An 18,652-nucleotide genomic window follows, 5' to 3' on the forward strand; every position below is an offset into this window, starting at 1 on the left:
AAAGCTCTAGTGATTCAGGCTTGTGGCTTCAAACACAACACAGAACTTTCCTCCTCCTCCTTAGATAATACATCTCACTCCTGTTTTGACTATTTGAAACAAAGCTTCAGCTCTCTTTTCCAGTCTACACCATAAAAGAGCTTGTAGCTATAATAAGCTCTTCTAAAGGTGTGCTCGTGGCTTTCTCAATAAGGAGTAAATTCTGGACTGATTTTTATTATATGTCCATACTTGATTAGAAATATAGATTTTCCCCTTTGGCAGAGCAAACAAGCAAAAATATGTTTGCTTTGAAACAAGGCATATCCACAAGAGTGTCATATACCCTTTTCTTCTTATCCTAGGTGAAGTATGAGCTTGTGGAGAAGTATCCATAATTTATTTTTTTACAAAAAACCAACCGTATTTTTGTGTGTATAAGACGATGCCTTTTGCTTAAAAAAATTAGGGAAAAATTGGGTGTCGTCTTATACGCAGATAGTGAATGTAGAGGGGGGGACGTGCAACTAATGGCAGAAGCAAGCAGGAGATTGGCAGCAGTGATTGGGCAGGTGATTCATGGCTGTGGCAAAGCCTGCTGGCGATTGGCTGTGGCTGCGGCAAGTGGGCGGGTGGGCTGTTGGTGGCGGCCAGCAGGCAGACAATTGGCAGCTGCGGCGAGGTGTGCGATCGGCAGTGGCTGTGGCAAGTGATCAGCAATGGTGGGCAGGCGGGTGAGCGATTGGCGGAAGTGACCCCCCCCCAAAGCTAAACAACTTAATTTCTTAATTTTGGGTTTTTAAAAAATAGGGGGCATCTTATACATAGGGGGCATCTTATACACGGGAAAAAATACAGTAATTATAAAGTTTCAGACTTGACAACTAAGTGCTTGCTTATATAATGGTACAAAGGGTCTCCCAGCACTCTCACCCACTAGCAAGGCTTCTGTCTGGTGCACACTGAGCTGCTATTTGCATGGTGGAAATAGCAATTTGGGAAGGAGAGTGATTTCATATGCGACCATGGCAAGGAGGAGAAGGGTTTAACACCTCCCTTCACATCCTGGCCCCTGGTTTCTATTTGCATTCCCAAAGTCTCTGGGGACCAGAACCTTCTCATCTGCCTTAGCCTTACACTAACACGGGATGTCCAACAAAATCAAACAGCCTGCTGTATAGAACTTTTTACATCATGGAGATAAAAGTTAACACCTTCTAGTCTGAACAGCAAGATACTGGTAAAGACATAGGAGCATAGGCTGGGGGGCGGGCGGAATAAACAGTAACACATACAGAATATTTTCCAACTAGGATTGCTAAGCCACATCCACCAAGAGTCATTTTTTATTGGATGACACCCCTTCCATCACTGAGATCAATAAATCATATTCAGAGGAAATCCTTTACTCTCCAACTTTTATAGGCACAGGGTTGTCTTATCACCTGACTTTACAACCCTACTCTCCAGACAAGACATATTAATAATCATCAGCACTTTTTAACATGCTTCACATACATTATCTCTGTAACCCTTCTTCAGACCTTATAACATAGGTCAATATTATTATCTTCCCACTTGGGGTGGAGACAGAGATTGCTGAAGCCAACCCTAAGCCATCTAGTGAGTTCATGGCAAATACAATATTTGAATAGTGGGCGCTGAACATAGTTCACGACTCTATATTTAGCCCAAGGGAAGTGAACATGGGCCTTCCAGATGTAGCTGGACTACAAATCTTAACATCCCTGACCATTGCATATGTTGACTGTGGCTGATAGGAGTTGGATTTCTGTAACATCTGGAAAGCTCAGTGTTGGCAATTCCATCTTAGCACTACCTGTGTTGCATCAGTTCTGCCTGTGTCTTCCACAATCACAAAATTTGGAATCAGGCACAGAATTCAATAGGCAGCCAATAACCTCTGCTTCCATATATTTATGTGCAGAGATATTTAAAAGGCCAGTGGTGCCACTGAACAGGACAGGTCCCTGCCATATCCCCATGGCAGCTGTTTTTAAGCCTAGGGTTGCCTGCTTATGGGACACTGAGAGGGATCCTGTGCCTTTCATTCTGCATGTTAGGTAGATGCTTTCTCCTACACCTGCATCTTCAAAGCAGCACCTATTGAATTTCTGCATGAAACACAGTCATAATGGGCAGATGAATATGGCAAACCTGTTTTCGTCGAAAGGCATTTGGAGCACATGCAATGGAGATGAACCTCAGTGCATTATTGATATTTTTACATTCCATTTGAAATCTCAGTTATTAGTTTTTGCCTTCTTACGCAGGTACTGGGGAACAGGCATTTCCTCCCCATCTAAATTACCTTTTTCTTTTGGTTCATAAATCACTAATGTTCCTAGAGAGATACATAACTCTCCTTCTCATTGGTGTCCTCAAGAGCCCTTTATTCCGCTTGCTCTGAGGGGCTTCTCCTTATTGCAATAATAATTAAAGTTGGATTTATAGACAGCCATGCTCTACTAGGAAGATGAAAGAGATCTGCATAAGACAAGAGCACTGCACAGAGCAGGTGGGATAAGTTTTCAATGGCTGGTTTTCATAGAGTAACATTTGTTGGCTCATGTTGTGCAAAATTAATTGCAGGATATTCATTGCATCTCGATTACCAAAGTGGGCCTTCTTTTCCACTTTTAACTATGCTTGCCACATACCTGAGACATTAACCCGCTTCAGGTGTTAACAGACACCGGATGAAAATCATGCAAGGCAGAAGAGTTGTGCTGCACACCCATGCTCTGCCTGCCTTGCCACATTCCCTTCCCCATGCATCTCCATAGGTTGAGGGCCTGCAGTGAGGCAGCTTATCCAATGCACACAGACTGTCCCCACGGACTGGAACTCTGGAGAGCCATGGGGAGGGCATCGCCATGATTATCGTTGGGTGTTTGTGGACACCTGAAGAGGATTGTGTTCTAGTGAAAAACTGGAGACCAGAAGCAAAAGAGGAAGAGGCTAAATTAACTACAGATTCTGAATAATCTGTTATTTCTTGCTCAGTCTTAATTTTTCAATTTTAGGTTGAAGGCAGAAGGAGGTTCAAAATAAGGACCGCTGTCCATGGTGCTTTCCTCCTTTCCATAGGAAGCTGCCTTATGATGAGTCTGACTATTAAGTTCATCTAGCCCAGTACTGTTGGCCCTGAATATCAGTGGCTATCTAGGGTTTCAGGCAAAGGTCTTTCCCAGCTGTGCCTGGTTATGCCAAGGATTGAACCTGGGACATTCTGCATGCAAAGCATGCGCTCAGATGTTGGGCTGCAGCCCTTCCTCACTCTCGCATCTCCCCATCAGGTCTGGCAGGTTCTTGCATTGCTTCAGAAGCTGAAAGCGTTGTTCAGCAAGGGGCAATAGATGAACAGCTTTTTAAAAAGATAGGTGGCATCTCAAACCACTTTTGGTTCTCTTTTTTAAAAAGTATTGTATTTCTCCAACCTTGCTGGGAAGCATTTCTGGCTTCTAGGCTTCCTGTGTCATGACTGGCAGATGGTGTGCCTGTTTGTTTTTGAAAAGGTATCTTGGGTTGTCTGGGGAAAGGCAGGGAAGTTAGCTCTGCTTTAAGAAAACAGACACCTGTGTCCATCCAATTACAGAACATGCCTTGCCAGCTGTCCAATTTCTGTCACAGTCAGTCAGTCCCAAATGCTCCGTACCACCTATGGGTGTTTGCAGTTCAAAACAAAATGTTCATTTCCTCCCATCCTTTCCTGCCACAGCTGCTCCATGCATTAGAAAGCAGAAGTTCAGCCAAAAAGAAGAGGAAAAGTGAGAGCGCTTATACATGAGCTTTCCTTTTCTGCAACCAGGATGTAGCTCATCATTCCACAGGGCTAAAAGGGTGAGAAAAGCTGTTTTGCCCCCTAGATTCCCACTTCTACACAGCTGTGTAAGGCCTCCAGGACTGCATCTTGACAGCCTATCCAGAAACTGGAGGCCTATATATTGTCCGCTCACCTCCCCACTTCAAGCAATAGCAGTCAGTGGGATGGCCGGGGGGGGGCAACATTGCCAGTTTGAGAGAGGGTGGGGTGAGGCATGGCAAGCAAGACATGGGGTGTGTACAGCAACCAAAGCATTGGATTAACCACACTGCAACACACCACTACCCTCTATCAGGAACCAGCAGTGATGCTTGGTGCTCAGAAAGCAGGTGAGCAGTGTCGCCCTGCTTGTGCTACCCCACCAACTGCTTGCATGGGGTTCACAAGTGGAAGAGTGCTATTGCATTCATGTTCTGCTTGTGGGACAAGTCACTTCACCAGTGGCGAACTTGGGTACTCTGGCGCCCTCTGTGCAGGGCCAAAATTTGATGCCTCCCCCAGCTCTTGCGTTGCCTTCCCAAAGTTGGGAAGGCGCCCAGCTTTAGATAGGAGGTGTGAGGGCTCCAGCAGGGTTCTAGAGCCCTCTTACCTCCTTCCCAAAGCTGAGAAAGTGCAAACTAGGCTTTGGGGAGGAGGCAGGAGGACTCCAGGAGCGTGTCAGAGCCTGACACCTCCTTCCCAAAGCCAGGTGCCTTGCTTACTGGGCTTTGAGACAGTGCCCCTTTGCCTCAGCACCCAGGGCATGCACACTGCTCATACAACCCTAAATCCACCCCGACATCACACTGAACTGAGGAATAGTTAGGGGGGGGGGGAAGCTGTATGGCAATTTTTTTCCCGCACCAGCTGAAAACACAGTTAAAACATACATGCATCTATTAATCAAGCCACTGCTTTTAATAACGTGAGTTTCTCGGTGAGGTGAGATATCACATCATTTTAATCATAAATCAAATACTTGGTTCAAAGTACTATTCTCTATGAAGTAAAACAACAACAACAATCTCTAATTGGCTGATAAGCTTTTCTGTCTGTCTTAGTAGATCTGAATCTGACCTTTCCTAAGCCATGAAGGGAAAATGTTTCTGTCATGCCCTGCCTTGCCTACATCTTTCCATGTCAGGACTGGCTGGGCCCCTCAAGCTGATGCTTGTGCTTTGATTTTCATAAATGCAATGATCCTGACATTCCTTGTCAGGGTTAGGACCTCACCTCCATTCAAAAAGCATTTCAGAGCACTCAGATTTGGAGATCATCTTTCCCGGGGAGAAGATCGTTTTTGGGAGAAACAAAATGAATGCATTTCCTCTCCCACACCCGCCTTTCCCCTCTTCCCTCTATCTCTTTTTCTATTCGCTCACTTTCATCAATCACTTCAGTTGTGCCAGTCAACCCCTTCCCATTGTGCCCCCGCCTTTGTTTTTTCTGCACACCTTTATCTTTCTTGTCTCCTGACCTCCTCTGTCAGATAGCGGCTGTGTGCAGCACGACCTCATTTCACTGTTGGGTTGACACAAAATCACCTAATATTGCCTGTCTGCTGTCCAAACACCTGCTGCATGTTTCCTTCTCATTGAATCGGCATTTTGTCTCCCTTGCCTTTGTGTCAAGCCCGTCTTAATTCTTGCCTTCAATTCTGTCACACTTCTCTGCCCTACTTTCTACCTGCACTTCCCCCCAGCTCCATAAGGAGGGCTGGCTTGAAATGTATGTTACTATAGGAAGGTTAGGGGTTTTCCTTAAGTACCCAATTTACTTGTGAATTTTTGTTTTTTGTGATAATTTACAAAACGCTGTCAGATAGTATTGCCTGGCCTCTGTAGCTAAGCAACTGCTAGTCCAGATGAGTTCGATTTCTTTCTTTCTTTAAGGAAATATGCAGGCATACTTCAAATACAGATGTTTCTGCAGAAAAGGGATATCGTATTCATGGGATAACAGGGTTGAACAAGCATGAAAGCTCTTTGGTCCAATGGCAGGAACCCTCACATAAAAGCATTGCAAAACGAGGCTGCTGCAAAACTATATTTGGGTTTCTCTCTGAGAGTTCCACATTAGGCAAAGATTCATCTCCCTCAGGTCTGAGCTATGCTTTATATTCTGAACACAGGTGCAAAATGACTTGTTTATGGCATAAAACGTTTAAATGGCCATATTCCATACTCATAAAACAAACAGAGAAGAAGCCATTGGAAAAGGATTGGGCCCTTGCTGTTGAGTTTGTTCAGAGGGTATTCATAATATCTACTGGCAAGCTTTCTTGCAAACAAACAAAAAGCCAACTAAAATGAACCTCAATCTGTGCAAGGGTTATGTAGTGCTGCTGTACTGCTTTATGGCAATGGGGGGCAGTGGAAGGGGAGTTTTTGCACTGTGGTCAGAGGTCGCAGAGCACGGAAACCCTTTCTGCATATTTGGGTAAGGAGAAACCTGCTGTATGTATAGCAAGTGAGATTGTAAAAGAGAATGGGGAAAAGAGAAGGCAGCAGGTAAATGACCCAGAGGGCAGCATGAGGGAAGGGAAGCTACTCCTTGGGTTGCTACTGTAGTCTCCCCTGATAGGATCCAGAAGCAAGAGCTGGAGAAGAAGAGGGTCCTTGTCATAAGGGAGTATGGCCCTGAGCAATTAGAACTTCAAAAAGGAGGGGGGGGGTGACAGGGAAGTGTTTAAATACAAGGGATCTGAAGAAAAGGGGGAAGGAGCCCTAATGAAAGAATGTGAGATTGGAGCCTGTAATATCCATCTGAAACAGGACCATAGCAAACCTTTGGCTGCCGGATCTTAGTGGGTTCTTGGCTCAAGCATCTGCATAAAGGATGTTAAAGAGAAGCACTGGGGGCTGACGGTCTTAGCCCAACAACCTCACCCCCAAATAAGCATGCAAGCCACTCCTTTTGACCTGGAACCCTTGACCCCTCATTGGGTATGGGAGCATGCTACTAAGCTGGAAGGAGAGGGGGTATTCTCCACTTGCTCTGCTAGCTACTCTGTTATTATGTCACATTGCAGAAATGAGGTCTGGCATTGGAAACCTATGTTAGGGCCAAGCCTAGTGAGCTCCGTCTTTGATATGACTGTACCATTCAGTCTCAGGAGTGGTGACCAGGACCCTTATAGCCTAAGAATAAAGTGGTATTTAAGAAGCGCATTTGGGCTTTTCAGATATTCTAATTTCAACATCCTTCCATTGAAACTAGGCAGAACTTGGGATGTTGTATTCCAGTAAGAGCATCCATTGCAATGCTTTTTTGTACTCATGTTCAGGTAGGTACTCAAAGCATGCTGACTGCAAAAGTCAACAGAGCCATGTGGACATGGCATTGGTGCTCAAATGCCCTGGGGGAAATTGCAGAAGAAGAGGCACAAGCAGAGGATTTGGGAAGCACAAAGTATTGTGGAATGCTGCTAACATGAATCATGCTTTCAGGCTGTATCATTGAAATGTTAGAGCAGTAGAGCAATCTGAGGATTTCAGATCAAAACATACCCAGATTTAGATCATATCCAGACTACCTTGTGCCAGAAGTAGCAGCATTTTGGGTCACTGCCAGCATTTGAGTACAAAGACTGTGAAGCTGAATCTAATCACGTCCCTTAAGTTCCACTGCCCTGCACAGGCAGTTTGGCTTCTTGTTTTCCAATGCAGCCAGGTGAGATCAGTGAGAGGGGCAAGTTACTTTTATTTATTGAATTGCTTGCTGGCATAAGAGCTTAGACTGATCCCAGCATTATGCTGGCTGCTTAATATCAGGTCAATTCATGGGATTAGCAGATTTCATTTCCCCCCTCAGATCTGCATGCCAAAGTACCTCTTTCTTTTATCATATCACTTTATCTCGGCTTTAAATCTCCTTCTTAACATTAAGTAAGGATTACTCCATCTTTGATATCACAATTAAAATGGATCAGAAGGAAGAAATGCTGATTGATCCTTGAACTGCTGTGCCGAGCTGTTAAATGTGCTGACTTGTGCCTGGAAGTGAAACCTGTGAATCACCAGGATCAATAAACATATCTGGAGCAACGCGAGTGCTGCAGGCTGCTGCTATAGCCGTGTAGAAGCTGCCAAACTAGCCTGTTGCTATTGTATAATAATACCTGGAGGTAGAAATGCCAGCTAAGTGTGCCAGGCTTTGGTTCAGAAACTGCCCCGAGCTCATAAAGCCCCTCGCAAAACCAAGAGGAGAAGTTTGCAAGCCAACATTTGTCTACCACTCAGATGAAAATCTCAAGGAGAAGAAATTTACAGCTGCTTTCCTTGCTTATATTTTCCCCAAACCCAAAAGCTGTCCCCTCACCACCAACTTGTAAACACACTTCCCTGCTTTCCTTCCATCCTTGAAGGTGGTGCAGGAAGGAGGTTTTAGGTAAAATGGGGCACTTCATTGCACAAGCCCCTGGAAGAACCTGCATGACAAGAGCAGTGGAGAGAAGGGGAAGATGTAAGAAAGAGAGGAGTGTGCTTGAGGGGTGAGCAGAGCAGGATAACAAATGGGCTGGAAGTGGGATAACCATTTCCCAAGTCCATGGATTGACTCAGGAAATGATTTCCAGGTTCCCTAATCCCCTTCCCTGGAAAAAAAAACCTTAGTAAATAGCCAAGCCAACTGAAGAAGAACCTTGAGGGTTCACAAACAATATCCTCTTAGCCTTTTGCACTCTCTATCTGCTCCAGTTTTGTTGATTTCACTGTGAATCTGATCTAGTATCAGAGAGGCTAGCCCAGTTGTGGCATCTGTCAGGGCACCTGTTGAATTTCTGCCTGTCACACCGTTGCTAAATGTTCAGAAGAAAGTGCCAGGTTGTTGTTGTTTTAAGGTAGCAATACACAGCTGAGCTGAACTAGCCCTGGCTGCTCCTTTCAAATTTATCTCATATGGTGCAACAAAAAAGGAGCTGGAGTGTTGACTTGGAAAACGTTTTATCCCACACCACGTTGACTGGAATGGTAGTTTACTTTTTTCAAAATAGCTATAAATAACGAGGCAATCCTACACACGCTTACCTGGGAGTAAGCCCTATGAAACAAAAATCTTTTCTATCGATGGACTTAACTGTCCAGGGGTCCTTCACCTTTACCTTACCTTTACACACATATGATTGCACTGTAAACCCTTTGACTCTACACTCACCCCTCTAGGCATAAACATTGCTGTACTCTTAATCTTTGTGTTTCTTGAAGCCTTTCTGCTTTCAGAATATCCCACTAGCCTATGTGAATTTAGGATTCATTTAGTATTTGGTCAGAGGAATAAACATTGCCTTGCTTTCAGAGCTGCGTTAAGAGGTAAATTGAATTCATCAATATTGGAATGCCTCTGGGAACTGCCTATAATTCATCTGCTAATTCAAATGCATGTTTTTCAAGACTACAGCCATCTATCTGACAAGCAGCAAGAGGCAGCTGAAGAAGCAGCTATGGCTGCAGGTAGGGATGGCGGATGAATTTGTTCTGCTCATGTTTAAATGTGAACTTAATTAATTTGTGCTTTCTGAAGCAATATATGACCAGAAATGTAGCTCTCCACTGAAATTTGCACTTGATGCTATTTTCCAGCCAAAAACTGCATGCACACATGCTCTTTCTCACACACACTGATATACTAGGGGGAAGTGTGCACAAAGCATGTATATTAGTTAAAAGAACATATTAAAGTGCATTATATTAGGGGAAATTGCTTGCAAAAATGTATGCAGGAAGAAAACTGCACGGAAAAATGTATATGAATTTTCATGCAAACTTTTTTTAAAAAATAAATGTTTGCAAAGTGTTGACAAAACTTGGTGAAACTGAAATTGACAAATTCATCCATCCTGAACTGCAGAACTGTTTTTTTAAAAATGTCATATAGAAAAAGAAAGAAAACCCCTCTTCCTTACTGCACATGGTTTGGAGCAGAGTGTAAAAACTGGCTCACATTAAGGTTTTCAAAGCTCCTAATCTCCAATTATTTTATCTTACTGTGCCTCCATGTGGCATCCTTCTCTCCTACATTGTCACCAGTCTCAAGCTTTGGGAGAAAATAATTACCTCAAAAATTCATTTTAAAAAATACGATAAATAAATGAATATTGTTAACGTATTCTGAATTCTTTGAAATTCCTAATATCAGATTTAACACTGATTATGCAGTTTCTACATGTTTCTTAAGCTTCTGCAGGCAACATTTTCTAGACTGTGTGCAGAGGAAAGCAAATTCCATGGAGTCACTGTCCCACTCTCCATTTGGGATTTCTCCCACTAACTTTAGCAGGGCACAACAGTAAGGGCAGAGCAGCGCTCATGGACTCCTCTGTCCTTTTCAAGTTTTTTTTAGGAGGGACTGGGAAGCCTTCCCCCAATCTGCCCCCAACATATCCCTTTTTGGCCCTTACCAGTATCAGATCTCCATCAATGCTAGGACAAGCACCATGGAGGTCTCTGCAGCAAGAGGAAGGAGGCATCCATTGTTGGATAATAATATTAATAATAATAATAATAATAATAATAATAATAATAATAATAATAAATTATTTATACCCCGCCCATCTGGCTGTGCTTCCCCAGCCACTCTAGGCGGCTTCCAAAAAATATTAAAATACTGTAATACATCAAACATTAAAAGCTTCCCTAAACAGGGCTGCCTTCAGATGTCGTCTAAAAGTCTGGTAGTTGTTGCTCTCTTTGACATCTGGTGGGAGGGGGTTCCACAGGGAGGGCGCCACTACTGAGAAGGCCCTCTGCCTAGTTCCCTGTAACTTGGCTTCTCGCAGTGAGGGAACCGCCAGAAGGCCCTCAGTGCTGGACCTCAGTGTCCAGGTAGAATGATGGGGGTGGAGACACTCCTTCATCTCTCTCTCTCTTTCCATCCTTACAGAAGGAGATCAAACACTTATTATGGCCTTTGGGATGCTGTCCCATGAACCATTGGATTGCATTTTCAGGGGGTTAGGGTTGTATTTTCAGCAGAAGCAACAAAGCAGTATTTTGACGTCGTTGGTTTGTATCACATGAACCTCTTATGGGGTGATGCTTGTTTTGGAACAATCACTCACAAAATGATCATTTTGGCATACGAGTCCCAGAAATACACACCATTAGCTCATCAGAAACTCTTTCCAAGCAGCGCACTATTATTAACATTTCATTAAAACAAGCAATCAAGCTGTAAATAACAGGAGACTTTTTAATGACTTGTGTACAATAATTCATTCTCTTAGTCTCTCCAAACTGTTTGTAAAAAATGAATCAGCCACTTCTGAAGCTTAATATTTCAAAGTTGGAGGAGTGGGGGCTGTTCTAAGAATTCTCTCTCTCACACACACACACATTTTAAACGTACTTGTTCAGCCTATGGGGAAATGAGTCAGAGAATTTCCTTTTTTTTATAAAGGTAAAAAGATCAGTTCTGTACAGCTCAGTAATAATTGTCTTCCAATATGCTCAGTCACCTACACCCTTTAATTAAACCTTACAATACTCTGGAGGAACTAAGACAAGGATCTCCTTGAAATTTACAAAAGGGTAAATTGAGACTTGGAGAGATTAAGACCCTAATCCTAAACATACCACTTGATTGGCACTTACAAATTCACATGACCATCTTTTAGGTGATGTTTGTACAGTGAAGCCGCTGTGAGATTACTTTTGTCAGAATGGTGACTATAGCCATGTGAATGCCCTGAAGATGAGAAGATGGGAAGATTCTGATACCACACCTCAGGCTCCAGGTGAGGGGTGCCACTTCTTGATTCAGTCATAATGGTTGCTGCTTAACTGTTTTCTGCTTCAAGGAGAAGCATTCAAGAATGTTGTTTCCTGCCACTTTGGCTTCTGTCTGTTGCAAAGAGGGCTCTGGTTTTTCATGCAGGAAGAGCACATTGGTGAACAAAATGTCAAACGTACTTTTAAAACAACAATTCTGTGCCTGCATATAGAGAGAACAACCTTATCCGTTGCTCAGCTCACATTGAATATGTTTTTAAAAGGAGATGTGATATTTCAGACTGAAATATTGGATTTAAGAACTCTGGCAGTGACACTAGTTGCACCATGGCATCAACAAGGGGACTCATTGCCCCTGAAGATAAGGCCTGCTATTTCCTTGTGGCCTTTGGATGATGTGGTCTTGTCCAGATCAGAGGTTGTTCTGTCCCAGTTATCTAATCATTTTGTATTAGCAAAGGAGTAGGCAATATAGTACCTTCTAGGGGTTGTGTGCTACAACTTCCCTCAGCCACAGTCAACATGTCAAATAGTTGGGAATGGTGGAAGTTGTAGTCAAATAATTAAATATTGGCTATACCACATTGGCTATACTTACATCCCATAAAATTCCTGTTTTAAAAAACCACAAGCAGAATGCTTATAGGTGGAGGGACAATGGTGCACTCTTATGTGTGAAAAATATTAAGTTTTGCAACAGATGCCCAAGGGTCATTGTCCTTTCAACATACTCCTCTGTACTTCGGATACACAAGAGGTAGAAGAGGAGTCAGTTACCTCATCAGTTTGTTGGTCTTTTCTAGTGAAACTTATTTAAGGAAACTAATATGGATTATTCAAACAAGCTTTCCAACACCCTACAGCATGTGTGGGGTGGTGGTGGTGACAATTTTTGGCCCTCCAAATATTGCTGAACTACAAATCCCATCAGCCCTAGCAAACATGGCCAATGGCCAAGGGTGGTAGGAGTTATACTTCAGCTACATCTGGAGGGTGAAATGGTGCCCATACCAGCCCTACAAGCAGTGGTAGACATGGCACCTCAGATTTGAGTGGCACCCTGGGTGATGCCAAATTCTGGCATACCCCCCCCCCCACGTCTCTCACCTTCTATTGGTCTTTTGTGGTGCCTACTGCAGTGCCCCAGAAGCTCTGCACCTAGTGTGACTGAACGAGTTGTATTCCCCTAGTTCTGCCTTTACTAGAGGAGGGGGCTGACCACCCGTTCTAACTTGAGTCAAAATTTACTCCCAGTGCCTAATAGAGCAAGTTATTATTATTCATTGACATAAAGGGAATTGTAATAGAAGTAATTCCCATTACTGCTTTCAGAAATGAATGGCATAAAGCTCTTTTACCTGGTAGATTGCCAGATCTAAATGCAGCTATACCTCACTCTGATCTGGGGAACAAAATGATGTGGATTATAAAATGAGTCATTACTTCAGCATAAGGATTCTCGGACCAATCAGCTGTATAATGCCTTGCCTTTCATTCTGCACGTGTAACGTATGTGCAAGTGAAGCTTCCTAAAGGAAGCTGAACTCTGTGTGCCTGTTCATGGGAAGCTGCATTCCTCAAGATGTTAACTCAATCTGTGCAATACATTATATAATTACGAAAAGTAGGCCAGAAATTATATCCACTATTCTGAGCACTGTGCAGGCCTTTGTCTTTGGGGATTTAGCAAATGGAAAGCAGCACAAAAACATGCAGTTCTTTCAAAAGTTGGACTATTGCACACTCTGGGTTTTTCTGGTACTGGAATATTTCAGGAGTTCAGCAATGTCAAAGCCATGTTTGGAATTAATGTCAGGCTTGCCTGGCAGCAGAGTAACAGAAGTCTTACTGAAAGACTGCACAAAAATAACTGATAGAGTGATGTGCTCACCAATGCTTCCTAAGAAAACCGGGGTTTTGCTTTTTTATATTTGAGTATGTAGACCTAATTGCTACAGCAGGTATTCAGATACAATACAGCCTGCTGCATATCTTTCAACATACCTGCATTTACACAAACCATTGCTAGCTCCTACCTTAGCATTAATTTTTATTATACATTTGTCACATTTATAGGAATTACCGGTATATTAGAAACATGAATAACTAGGATTTAATTTTTTGAACAAATTATTATTATTATTATTATTATTATTATTATTATTATTATTATTACAGTCCCAGACCAGGGATTGTTTTTGAACGAATTCTAGAATAGTAGCTATGTTTGTCTCTATTGGGACATGGGTGGCACTGTGGGTTAAACCACAGAGCCTAGGACATGCCGATCAGAAGGTCGGCGGGGTGAGCTCCCGTTGCTCGGTCCCTGCTCCTGCCAACCTAGCAGTTTGAAAGCACGTCAAAGTGCAAGTAGATAAATAGGTACCTTCTCTGGTGAGAAGGTAAAGGGCGTTTCCGTGCACTGCTCTGGTTCGCCAGAAGCAGCTTAGTCATGCTGGCCACATAACCCGGAAGCTGTACGCCGGCTCCCTCGGCCAATAAAGCGAGATGAGCGCTGCAACCCCAGAGTCGGCCACGACTGGATCTAATGGTCAGGGGTCCCTTTACCTTTACCTTGTCTCTATCAGCAAAAAGATAAAGAAGTTTATGACACCATTGACTCTAATGGGTAGGATGTATGGCAGCCAATGTCTGTGGTGTCGGTTTTGCCGATTCTCCATAAAGGTAACTCAAAAATGTTGAGGGTTTTTTTGGGGTGGTTTTTTTTTTGCAATTTCAACAACTTTTCAATGTTTGGAATACAGCAACCCTACCAATGGGACTTACTCCCAAATAATTATTCTGTAGAACAGCAGCATAGGATCTCCTGCATGCAAAAATGCTGTCACATGGAGACTCCTTAAAACTACATTCATGTCACAACTGCTCTGTTCATTAAGTTACCCATGTACAGTAGCCTGTCATGTATATTAGGTGCCATGCAGTTTCCGCCACTGTTTCCACCTACACACAGGAATGCTCTGCTTTACAGCAACTGGTTCACACAGTGTGTCATTGACTTGCCACACAGAACAGGTAATGAGTCGTTATCTTATTTGAATGATCATTTTTAGCTTATAGCAGCTCCTAGCTAATAAAGACTATGGGTGAATTCCAATATACAGCAGCCACAAAATAAAGCCTTTATGCAAACATGTTATGCAATAGCATCATTAATTCAATTTGGTTCAAATTTTAAAACAACCCTACCTAATTCATACTTCCCAGAACAAAACATGAACTGAAGCACTAGCTGCCCTTCAGAATTCATAGTTCCACGAATTTTGTGATGCAGTTGTCCAACCAAATAATGTGTAGAACAATGCATGGTATATTGGGGGGAAATGTGCATAAAAATACACGTGTTACTTAAAATGCTTAGTTAAAATGCATATATTATTTAAAATTACCTACAAAAAGCATTGCATTGGAGAAAATTGCATACCCAAATGTGTATATTAGGAGAAATTCACACTAAAATGCCCACAAATTCTCACAGGGACTTAAAAAGAAACCCAAGCCATTCCAGAAATGTGTAGAATTGAACTTAAGACTAGACAAATAAGAAACTGAGAGAAACTGAAATTGACAGATTTATCTACCCCTACCTATGATATTCAGCTCATGTTCCTTCTGTAGGTAGACAAATGACCCCTTACTGAAGTCCAGGCATGTCAAAACGACTGTGCCTTGCACACAAAGGGGGTAAGATAGTTCTCCAAAGTAGACTACGCTCTGTTAACTTTAAGAGCCAGAGGACAGAACTGAGGCAGCCTCTGTATATCCAGCACACCTTCCTGTCCTCCTGCTGCTATGTTTATTCCAAATTTATTATTACATGAGTCTCTGAATGGAGAGATTTCATTAACTTAAAAGCAACACATGGCTACACATAAGACAGTTTGGCACACAGACCTTCAGCAGAATCTCATTAAAGACACAATCTTGATTTGTGAATAATTTATACTGACATCATCACCTAAAATTATTAATTGTATGGCTCTAATTTCAAGATTTAACCTAATGCAGTGGGGGTGGGTGGGAGTTTTTTAAAGAGGGTATGTAAGTTCAGAAGACTTCTGCTCCAATCTGAACAAGCTGTGCATAGCTGGGCAGAATGTGAATTTAAATAGCCTGAGTGCAAATTCAAAATTATTTTTTTAAAAAAATAAAAAATATAATAATTAAATTTCTATACTGCTCTTTAGCTGAAGATCACAGGGTGATTTACAATATAAAAACACAAAAATACATTACTTAATAACAATACCCCCCCAGTGTTCTTATTTACAATAAGACATATCCATTTTTAGCTCTATATAATACAGGGCAAAAGAATAAAGAAACAGCCTTCCTTCTAATACTAATCCAAGACCTATTTAGAATAAAAGCAGTTGTATACCACTTGCTCCTTGTTGAAAGTGTTTTACCTTTATTATCTTATTTACTACAACAAACCTGAAATACAAGTCAGTGTTATTTTTGTTATTAATAGTTTATAAAAGTATTAACAGTATATAAAATGATAAAAAAGCCTTTTTCATAAATTCCCATAACTTTATAGTATTCTGAACCAGCTCAAGATTATTCATTTACTTTAAAACAAATGATAGCTGATCTAAGAGAAAGTGTTTTTTGTTACTCTATTTAATATATGGCAGTGGACGTACAGGATCTGCAACAAAATGTCGCATTATGTGGTGCAGGGGTATCTCTTTATCAGTAATTTATTAAGATTTTTCATAATCTGTAACAGTGAATCAGGATAGAAAAGAAGAATAAGAGTGACAAGCAACAGACCAACTTTACCAGCAGTGCAGAAGGTGGGGGTGGCTTTTTCTTCCCTTTTCCTTTCCCTATTTCAATATATATATATATTAGTTCCATTGAGAAGGAAAATATGTCGGCCTCAAGGCAAGTGTTTTAGTCTTCCTGTTCTGGGAGTATGTAAGGAAAATGGGAGAGCTTTGGATGAGGCTTAACCAAAGCTTCCCTCAATCTCCACTGTAATCAGGGCCAGCCTTACTATTAGGCAGTGTGAGATGGCTGACTCAGGCAGCTATTTTTGTGTGTGTGCCATAAAGATGTACCAGAGATGTAGAAAGCCACTTGTGAGATTTTCTGCCTCAACTTGGCTGGCTCAAGGTTTTATGCACCTTGACTTGAGGGTGGCGGAGGTGAGTGCTATTTACTATCCTGCCACATGCAGCCAGTTATCTCGGACAAGTCCTCCCAGTCTTTCCACGCAGACAATGTTCAAGAGTGGAACTCCCTCTCTGAGGGTAGACCTCCTTCTCCATTCATAGATGGAGACTTGGATGAAGGAGATCAGCATGGACCACAGGATTGTACCGTGAATTAGAACAAAAGCTTGTTTTTTTAAAATAAATAAACCCTGTTATTTTAATGGGAGATTTTTTTTAAGCAGTCGAATGTTTTATGACATTAGTCATTGCTGAATTATTTCTATTTTTAAAAGCAGGAAATAATCCTCAGGTTTAAACATTTCTGTTATATTATTATGTATACTCTGTCCTTAGCAGCTGTTATTGTTTATTCTCTCTCTCTCTCTCTCTCTATATATATATACATATGTGTATTCCTTCTACTATTTGTTCATGCTGTGTGGGGTCAGTACAATGTTTGAGTGACTTGAATATAATAATAAATTATGATCATGATGATATCTCTGAGTCTGTTTGGACATATGTTCAAAGAAGTATGAAATGACCAAGATTCCTTTTGATATTACAACACCACCCCCATTTTTTCCTTTCCTTTCCTCTGGAGAGCTTTTGTCTTGCCTGCAAAATTCTCATCTGCTTCACACCTTGCCATTACAATAGGCACAGCATTAGGGGGTAGACTGTACTTCAAAAAGCTTGTCTCATTATTACTACTTAATAAGAGGAGAAGTAAATAAATGTTCCAGCAAAAACAAAATCCCCACAGACAGAAAACGATTGTCTTTACCTGAATAAGAAATGATTTCTTTTCTTCTCTGCGGAGGGTGATCTTTTGAGGACAACAAAAATCTCTTGCAAATCTGTGGGAGCCAAAAATATTGTTTACTTGCTGGCTTGATACCATTTGAGATATGATGCTCATTTGTTTTTAAAAAATGAATAATACCACCTTACATCATTTTACCATTTGGAAGCTTTCATGTATTAAATAATAATCTCAGGTTGTATATGTGTAAATAAACTATATATCATAAAGACACCAGGGTTTAGAAGATTCTGGCACACAGTTTAACACCCCAAATTCATAACAATAAGTAGATGCAATCATCATGCACTCGCCTGGCAGCAAACCCACTTACTCAACACAGAACAGGTCCTACACCAAATGCTGCCCTAGGTGAGGAGCATCTTCAGCACCCCATCTTTGGAATCCAGCTCTCATCAGCCCCAGCCAGCATGGCCAGTAGTCATTGAATACTTGCAAACTGCCTTGAAGATGGTTTGGGATTTATTTATTTTACAATCCTATCCAACAACACCTGGAAGACCACAGGTTCCCTATTCCTGATGCAGAAGAAGCTGGTTTACATTATGAACTGGCCCAACTCCTCATCCGATTTCTCAAACCTTTCAAAAGTCAAAGTGCATGTAAAAATGGATCCTCTCTCTATATCAAATTTTAACAGACTCATTATTTCTCCATCTAAGATTCATTTCATCAGTCTCTTTTAATTATAGCATTATATATCATATTATCAACCAGTTCCATTTCAAATATGTCTTCCTCTCCAGTTATCATTGTCTTTAGTAACTTTTCTCCCCAGGAAAAACTATATAGAAGTTGTTCTCAAGTCTGTTGTTTGGTGAGAGTAAAATAATACATGACTGGACATCGGCTGAATGTCAGGGTGGGTGTTTGGAGCAGGTCAGCAATAACTCACAAGGTGTCAGTGAAGTTAACTCTTTATTCAAAGAAACTAAACAGCTCAGGCCCAGGGATCACAGCAACTCTTCCCAGTAGATCTTGTCCCAATGATGGATGTTGCAAGGATTTAAGGTCCCTACCTTCCCACAGCTCTCTAAGTCTCCTCCTCCCCTGGGTCCTCCCAAAGCAATAGGAGACTCCAATGTTTTGTCTGTCTCTGCTCCACCCT

The 18,652-nt window shown here is 41.8% G+C and overlaps 1 protein-coding gene across 1 annotated transcript in view; it reads right to left on the reverse strand.

Annotated features, from left to right (window-relative positions):
* LOC310763928 ((E2-independent) E3 ubiquitin-conjugating enzyme FATS) overlaps positions 1-18,652 on the reverse strand; it is a 134,935-nt gene that overhangs the window by 106,675 nt on the left and 9,608 nt on the right. The window contains exon 3 of the mRNA XM_083616888.1: positions 17,506-17,578. Coding sequence (XP_083473014.1) covers positions 17,506-17,578 — 73 coding nt within the window. The remainder of the gene's footprint in view (positions 1-17,505; positions 17,579-18,652) is intronic.

The sequence above is a fragment of the Podarcis filfolensis genome (assembly GCF_964270895.1).
Source record: "Podarcis filfolensis genome assembly, chromosome: 5".
NCBI classification, from domain to species: domain Eukaryota; kingdom Metazoa; phylum Chordata; class Lepidosauria; order Squamata; family Lacertidae; genus Podarcis; species Podarcis filfolensis.